The sequence below is a fragment of the Cebus imitator genome, unplaced genomic scaffold, assembly GCF_001604975.1.
Source record: "Cebus imitator isolate Cc_AM_T3 unplaced genomic scaffold, Cebus_imitator-1.0 Scaffold47, whole genome shotgun sequence".
Lineage (NCBI taxonomy): Eukaryota > Metazoa > Chordata > Mammalia > Primates > Cebidae > Cebus > Cebus imitator.
Genome location: NW_016107362.1, coordinates 613960 through 622879, shown reverse-complemented (window position 1 = coordinate 622879; position 8920 = coordinate 613960). Strand labels below are relative to the sequence as shown.

At 36.8% G+C, this 8920-nt stretch overlaps 1 protein-coding gene and 1 long non-coding RNA gene across 6 annotated transcripts in view; one reads left to right on the top strand and one right to left on the bottom strand.

Annotated features, from left to right (window-relative positions):
- The window catches only part of LOC108303447, a 9181-nt gene extending 5573 nt beyond the window's left edge, over positions 1-3608 (bottom strand). The window contains exon 1 of the long non-coding RNA XR_001824847.1: positions 3017-3608. This is a non-coding gene — a long non-coding RNA (uncharacterized LOC108303447). The remainder of the gene's footprint in view (positions 1-3016) is intronic.
- The window catches only part of WDR19 (WD repeat domain 19), a 107603-nt gene that overhangs the window by 22698 nt on the left and 75985 nt on the right, over positions 1-8920 (top strand). For all 5 annotated transcript variants that reach the window (XR_001824841.2, XM_017527260.1, XM_037738001.1 and 2 more), the window contains 2 exons: positions 426-538; positions 834-1007. Coding sequence is in view for 4 of the 5 variants with exons in the window: in XM_017527260.1 (XP_017382749.1) it covers positions 426-538; positions 834-1007 (287 nt within the window). In the remaining variant the exon portion in view is untranslated. The remainder of the gene's footprint in view (positions 1-425; positions 539-833; positions 1008-8920) is intronic.

Sequence of the window (8920 nt, the reverse complement as noted above, 5' to 3'; positions counted from 1 at the left end):
AAAGCTGAGCTGAATTATCCACAGGAGTATGTACCTGTAATCCCAGATGGCTGAAAAGCAGAACAGAATGAAGAGTCTTTATAATCTAAATATAAATTCATTTGCAGTGGAACTGTCAGACTTACAATTGTATTGTGCAGTACTTTAGTGAAGGGTATAGAAACTTTAAAAGGTCACTCCACAAAGGAATTTTAGTATATTTGAAAGGGTATATTGAAGATGTGTAAAACCAAGGATGCTTACCAGATTATGTATTAGTGAGTACATTGTTTTAGTCAGTCATATTATCATACTAGTTACAGCATTTAGCACATCTAAGTTGGGCTTATTATTGTTTTCACAAATTGGGTTCAGCTGTTGGATTTGCTTATTGGTCTTTTCATGAAAAAGTAACTCATTTCATGATCTCCTAATCTTTTTGGCAGATAAGTGTGGTGCTTGGCAAGAAAGCTTTGTTTCTTTTTAATCTGAATGAACCAGATAATCCAGCTGATCTTGAATTTCAGCAGGATTTTGGCAACATTGTCTGCTATAATTGGTATGTCTGCTCTAACTGGTATGTACAAAAAGCTCATTACAGAAGAACATCTATAGGTTTTTCCTTAATAATTGTATTCAGTTTTTGTCTGTAACATTCAATTATATACATAACATTTTCTAAATCATGGTCTGTGATTTAGTATGCAGAACTACCTAGCATACTATCTGACACATAGTAGGCCCTTGATAAATTATATTCTATAATTCCTTAATTTTAAGGTACTTGCCAATTTACCGTGTTGCACTGATAGTCAGTCTCCTCATTTACAATGTTGTTGCCTTTGTTGCTGTAGGTATGGTGATGGCCACATCATGATTGGTTTTTCACGTGGACATTTTGTGGTTATTTCTACTCATACTGGAGAGATTGGTCAAGAGTTATTTCAGGCTCATAACCATAAAGATAATCTAACCAGCATTGCAGTATCACAGACTCTTAACAAAGTTGCTACATGTGGAGATAACTGGTAAGTTATTTTCACATATTTCTAGGAAAGTGTATATAGTGAATACTCAAGTGAATCAGCCAAACTTTGGTAGCTAATATGAATCTGCCAATCATGTTTACAATTTAAAACATCTAAGACTACTTTACTCCTGCTTTTAATATTCAGGGAAAAAATATAAAACAAAGTGTAGTTGAAAATCTATCTTTAAAATAGGCAGTTCTGGGTAAATAGAGGAAGCATACTCCGCTCCATGTCTCCCACTGAATACAGCTATAAAACCTGGACAGAATGTATGGAACAGCTATTTAAAAAATAGTAGTAGGCAGATTGGAAAAGAAGACATCATTTGAAGTGCCAACTAACCAGCAGTGAGTCTCCCATTTGTCCTCTGCTCTCTCACAGCCAGGACTCAAGGAAGTCAGAAACCTAGAAGTAGGCACCAGAGCACAGAGAGAGCTTTAAGGAAGCTCTCTAATTCTGGCTTAAGTTCCAGGAAAGAGAACTTACAATGCTCAAAGGCAGTTGGGGAAATCCCCTGGTTTTCTTTTTCTTTTTTTTGTTCTTTGTTATTTAATGCTCCAGCCACCAAGTGGTCTCCCCATGGCAGTGGCAGCAAGAACAGTGGCACCAAGGACCTACAGGCACCTAAAACTCTAATGGAAGATAACCTCTCCAGTTAGAGGCTATGGTTTCAAGAAGATAGGGCAAACCCCTGTTGCCTGTTTTTCTCTCTGTCCTCCCTTGGTCACAAATACTCGTACAGTTGTGGGAATTATGTGGTAGAATAGAGTAACTAGAGATCAAGCATTAATAGAGGATGAAAATGAGGAGCCCTAGGGAACTAGAAAGTACCAGGTTGATCACAGAGAGGAAGGAACTCAGGAAAACAACCCTATAAAGATATTCATGAACTCCTGTGTTCACCCTTAAGCTCATATCTATAGACTTATCCTAAACATGTAACAAAGACCCTGTGAACTGAACTAAGACATAGATCATAGCCAAGATCTTGTGCTAGCCACTGAGTGGACCATAGAGAGACATATCTGAGTACCGCTGCAAAGGCATTGCAAATGGTACTGACATTGAAACCATAAACCACAGAAGGCTCATTGAAATTTATGGCTTGAACCCAGCCACGTTGATGGCCTGCTGAAACAAAAATGTTAACCTTCTCCATGAGATTTAGATTAGATACAGTTTTATAATTTCACAGTGTCCAGAATATAAGCCCAAATTACTCGACATATGAAGAATTAGGAAAATGTTAACCCACTTCGGAAATAACAATAAAAACACCAGTGCCAAGATGATGCGGATAGCAGATATAGAAAAGCTCCAAGATGTAAGGGATAATACTCTTGAAACAAATGGAAAGCTAAAAAGCCTCAGAAAAGAAATAGAACCAATACAGAAGAGCCAAATGGAAATTTTAGAACTATAAAATGCAATAAATAAATGGACTTAATAGCAAATGGAGATAATAAAGAGTCAGTGAACTTGAAGAGAGATCATTAGAAAATATCCAATCTGAACATGGAAGGAAAAAATTAAAAAAAATTATTTGTCCCAGAAACCTGTTAGACAATAACAAAAGGTCAAGTATTTGTGTCTTCAGAAACCCAAAAATAACGGCTGGAAACTTTATGGCAAAAGACATAAACCTGCACATTGTAGAAGCTCAGCAAGTTTATCAAAAGGATAAACCAGAAGAAATGTGGGGCTATTTACATCATAATCAAACTGTTGAAAAATAAAGACAAAGAAAAAGTCTTGAAAGCAGCCAGAGAGCAACATTCTGAATGACAGTGGATTTTCTCACCATAAAGCATTGAGGCTAGAAGAAGAAATAAAAGCATTGTCAACTGAAATTCTTTATCCAGTTAAAATGTATGTCAGTAATGAAAGCGAAATAAAAGCATTCTTAGATGAAGGAAAATGAAGAGACTGTCTTGCTCTCTTAAAGAATTGCTGAAGGCAGTTCTTCAGATAGAAGAGATCTGAGAACAGAAGGAAATTTGGGACACTAAGAATGAAGGAAGAGCAACAGAAATGGTGAATATCTGGGTAAATATAATGGACTTTTTTTCTTTTGATATCTTTAATGTATATGTGATGGTTTAAAAGAAAAATTATATTGTTCAGTGGGGTGTTTAATGCATGAAAATGCAATATATTAGAAAACCATACTATAAAGGGGAGAGAGGGTAAAAGGTTTTGTATGCAGTAAGACTTCTACAGTCCACTTGAAATGGTAAAATACTGATTCTAAGTAGACTATGAAAAATTAAATATGTATATTATAATCTAGAGCAACCTCTAAGAAAACTACTTAAAGATATATACAAAAGCACAATAAATAAATTAAAATGGAATACTAAAATATGTTCAGATCTAAACAAAGTAAAGAAAGAAACACAGGAATGAAAGAGGGAACAGATAGAAAGCAAATAATAAAGCAGTAGACTTCAGTTCAAACATGTCAATACATTAAATGTAAGTAACAAACCTATTAGACATAGATTATTAGAGTGTTTGTTTGTTTTTGAGATGAAGTCTCATTCTGTTGCTCAGGCTGGAGTACAGTGGCATGATCTCAGCTCACTGCAATCTCCACCTCCCAAGTTCAAGTGATTCTCCTACCTCAGCCTCCCAAGTAGCTGGGATTACAGGTGTGCACCACCATGCCTGGCTAATTTTTGTATTTTTAGTAGAGATGGGGTTTTACCATGCTGGCCAGACTGGTTTCAAACTTCTGACCTCAAGTGATCCATCTGCCTTGGCCTCCCAAAGTGCTGGGATTACAGGCTTGAGCCACCTCACCCAGCCTAGAATTGATTTTTAATGACCCTATAATATTCTGTTTGTAAGAAATTCACTTCAGGCCAGGTACAGTGGCTCACACCTGTAATAATCCCAGCACTTTGGGAGGTCGAGGCAGGCAGATCACAAGGTCAGGAGTTCAAGACCAGACTGGCCAACATGGTGAAACCCCATCTCAACTAAAAATACAAAAATTAGCTGGGTATGGTGGCAGGCATCTATAATCCCAGCTACTCAGGAGGCTGAGGCAGGACAATTGCTTGAACCCGGGAGGCGGAGATTGCAGTAAGCCGAGACCAGGCCATTGCTCTCCAGCCTGGACAACAGTGTGAGAACTCCATCTCAAAAAAAAAAAAAAAAAAGAAAAGAAATTCACTTCAAATATAATGGTATAACTACTTAAAAGGATGGGAAAAGACCATATAAATGCTAATCAGAACATAGCTACTCTAGCTATCATTTACATTGATATGTTTGAACTTGCATAGCATTTACCTTGTATTAGGTATTGTAAGTAGTCTAAAGATTGCTTTAAGTATATGGGAGGATGTGTATAGCTTATATGCAGATACAATGTCATTTATATAATGGACTTGAGCACCTGTGGATTTTTGGGATCCACAGAGGGATCCTGAAACCCAATGTTCTTGGGATACTGAGGGATATCTGTAAGGTATGGAACCAACTAGGTAGAAGATCAACAAGGATATAAAAGACTTGGTCAGCACTATAAACCAACTAAACCTAATAGAACACTGCACCCTGCAGCAACAAAATGCACATTTGTTCTAAGTGCCTATGGAGCATTCACCACAATAGACTACCCTAGCTTATAAAACAAACCTCAACAAATTTAAATTGAATCATATAAAATATGTTCTCTGACCATGATGGAATCAAACTAGAAATCAGTAACAGCAGGAAAACCTCCAAACAGTTGGAAATTAACCAACATATTTCTAGGTAATTCATGTCCTGGAGCCTCAAAGCAATTAAAAAATATATAGAACTGAATGCAAATGAAAATATAATGTATCAAAATATGTGGGAAGCAGCTAAAGCAGCACTAGAGAAAACTTACAGCACTAAATGTTTACATTAGGAGAAAAAAGGGCCTCAAATCAATCCTGTAAGTTTCTACCTCAAGAAACTGAAAAAAGGAGCAAAATAAACATAAAGCAAAAGGAAGAAAATAATAAAAAGAAAATTGTGAAATGAAAAATAAGAAAATAAAATCAATTAAACAAGAAGCTGGTTCTTTGAAGGAAATAAAATTGATAAGCCTCTAACAAGCCTGACAACAATAAAAAGAGAATAGACACAAATCACCAAGAGTGAAACAGGAGTATCTCTACAGATCTGAAAGCCATTATGAGAATAATAAATGAATACTACGAACAATTTTACACTCAAAATTGGACAACCTAGAAGAAATTGAGCAATTCTTTGAAAACCGCAAACTACTAAAACTCAACCCAAGTGAAACAGATCATCTGGAATAGCCCTATGACTACAATGAAATGGAATTAGTTATTTAAACGCTCCCAAAAAATAAATCTCCAGGCCTGTATGGTTTCATTGAAGAATTCTACCAAACACTTGAGAAAGGATTAATACCAATTTTTTAAAAAATCTCTTCCAGAGAAGAGTAGAGAACACTTCAACTTATTTTATAAGGCTGGTATTACCTTTATACCAAGACCAAACAAAGGCAGTATATTAAAAAAGAATAATATAGGTCAATATCTCTCACAAACTTGAGCACAAAAATTCTCATCAAAATTTAGCAAAAATTATACTTCATAACCAAGTGTGATTTATTTCAGATACTGAGCATTTCAAATGGATCAATATTTAAAAATCAGTATAATCTAGGTCAGATGCAGTGGCACATGCCTGTAATCCCAACACTTTGGGAGGCTGAGCCAGGAGGATCACCTGAGTTTAAGAGTTTGAAACCAGCCTGGGCAATATAGTGAGACTCCATCTCTAAAACAAAAGAGCCAGGCATGTGGCATGTGCCTGTATTCCTTGATACTCAGAAAGCTGAGGTGGGAGGATTGCTCAGCCCAGGAGTTTGAGGTTGCAGTGAGCTGCAGTTGCACCACTGCATCCTAGTCTGAGCAATAAAGGAAGACCCTGTCTCAGAAAGAAAACAAAAAAAGATGTAATCACCGTATCAGAAGCTAAAAAAGACAATCCATATAATCACATCAATTGACACAGAAAAAGCATTGCACAAAGTCCAGCATACCTTCATGATAAAAACTCTCAGCAAGTTAGGAATAGCAGGTAATTACCACCGTTTGATAAAGAACAAATATAGGCCAGGCACAGTGGCTCACACCTGTAATACCAGCATTTTGGGAGGCCAACACAGGAGAATCATTGAGCCCAAGAGTTCAAGACCAGCCTGGGCAACATGGTGAGACCCCATCTGTACAAGTTGCCTGTAGTCCCAGCAACTTGGGAGGCCGAGGTCAGGGGGATCATTTGAGCCTGGGAGGTTGAGGCTGCAGTGAGCTGTGATCGTGCCACTCACTCCAGCCTGGGCAATAGAGTGACATCCTGTCTCAAAAAAAAATTAATTTTTTTTAAAAAAAGATATTACAATTTGCCTTCAAAGGGGCTGAGCTCTATCTACTCAACAAGGATGGGACTCGCCTGGGATCCTGTCTCAAAAAAAAAAAAACAATAAACAATAACAACTACAAAAAGCCTACAGCTAACATCGTGCCTAATGGTGACAGACGGAATGCTTGTCCCTTAAGATTAGGAACGAGACAAGGATATCTGCTCTCATTACTCTTATTCAACCTAGCATTAGAAGTTCTAGCCACTGCAATAGGCAAGAAAAAGAAATACACAGCACTCAGAAAGGAGAAGGAAAACTATCTCTATTTGCAGATGTCATGATCATTTATGTAGAAAATCCCAAGATTTTCTATGTAAGATTCCTTGGGATTTTCTCCATAATTTTCTTAAGATTCCTTGGGATCTCAACAAAGTGAAGATGTCAGTTCCTCCAAGTTGATCTGTTGTTTAATGAAATTTATATCAAAATCCCAGCATGGTTTTTTGTAGGCATAGACATGCTTTATTCTAAGATAGATAGATAGATAGTCAGCACAGATCCTAAAATAGCCAACAGCAGTCTTAAAAAGGAACAATAAAATGGGAGAAATCATTTTTCCCAATATAAAAACTTGTATAGCTACAGTCATCAAGACTGTGTATCATTGGCAAAGGAAAAGACATATCAATCAACGGAACAGAATAGAGAAGACAGAAATAAACCCACACAAATATGCACAACTGGTTTTTGACAAAGGTGAAAAATAATTAAATAAAAGCAAGATACCCTTTTCAACAAATGGTACTAGAGCAATTAAGACCAAAAAAAAGCTTCACACCTTAATAAAAAACTAAGCAGAAAAAAAAATAGAACAATTAGGCAAAAAAAAAAAACAAAAAAACCACACACACCTTAATAAAAAATTCACTCACGAACTTAAATATAAAACTTAAAACATAGGAGGATGTCTTTTGGATCTAGGGTTAAACAAAGAGTACTTAGACTTGAAACCAAAAGTACAATCTATAGAAGGAAAAATTTATACAGTAGATTTCATCAAAATTTTTTTTTTTTTTTTTTTTTTTTTTTTTTTTTTNAGGCTGGAGTGCAATGGCGCGATCTCGGCTCACCGCAACCTCCGCCTCCTGGGTTCAGGCAATTCTCCTGCCTCAGCCTCCTGAGTAGCTCGGATTACAGGCACGCGCCACCATGCCCAGCTAATTTTTTGTAGTTTTAGTAGAGACGGGGTTTCACCAAAATTTAAAACTTTTGCTTTGTGAAATACTCTGTTAAAGAAGATGAAAAGATGGCCAGACACAGTGGCTCACATCTGTAATCCCAGCACTTTGGGAGGCCGAGGCAGGCACATCACCTGAGGTCAGGAGTTCGAGGCCAGCCTGGCCAACATGGTGAAACCCTGTCTTTGAAAATAAATAAGCAAATAAATAAGATCAAAAGATAAGGTACAAAATGAGAAAATATTTGTAAACCACATATCCAACAAAGCACTAGTATCTAGAATATGTAAAGGATTCTCAAGACCCAACAGTATGTCATATGCTTAACATCTGTATATGTTATCAACCCAACCTGATGCTATTGTTGTTTAAATGTCAATTATCTATTTACATATCAATTTATCTATTTATGCAACACAAAAATAATAAATTTATCCATATAGTTACCATTAAACAAAAACCCAAAAGTAAAAAAAGCAAACAACCCTATTAGAAAATAGGCAAAAGACATGGATTTCACCAAATAATAACAAATACATGAAAAGATGTTCAACATGATAAGGCGTTAGGGAAATGCAAATTAAAACCACAATTACCTATTACTACCCATCTGTTAGAATGGCTAAAATGAAAAATAGTGATAACACCAAATGTGGGTAAGGATGAGGAGACACTGGATTACTCATACATTGCTGGTGGGAATGCATCATGGTACAGCTACTCTGGAAAACAGTTTGGCGGTTTCTTAAAAAACTAAACATGCAGTTACCATATGATCCAGCAGTTACACTTCTGGCCATTTAGTCCAGAGAAGTGAGCACCCACATTCAGATAAAATCCTGTATGTGAATGTTTATAGCAACTTTATTTGTAATAGCCAAAAACTGGAAACAACTCAGATGTCCTTCAGTGGGTGAATGGTTCATCCGTGCCATAGACCACTACTCAGCAATAAAAAGGAACAACGTATTGATATACCCAGCAACTTGAATTTCCAAAGGATTGCACTGAATGGGGGAAAAAAAAAAAAATCTCAACAGGTTGCATACTATGTGATTTCATTTATATAATGTTCTTGAAATGACAGAATTATAGAAACAAAGAACAGATTAGTGATTGCCAGAGGTTAGAGATGGAACTGGAGTCAGAAGGAAAGAGGTGAGTGTTTATAAAAAAGCAACATAAGAGGCCGGGCGCGGTGGCTCAAGCCTGTAATCCCAGCACTTTGGGAGGCCGAGGCGGGTGGATCACGAGGTCAAGAGATCGAGACCATCCTGGTCAACATGGTGAAACCC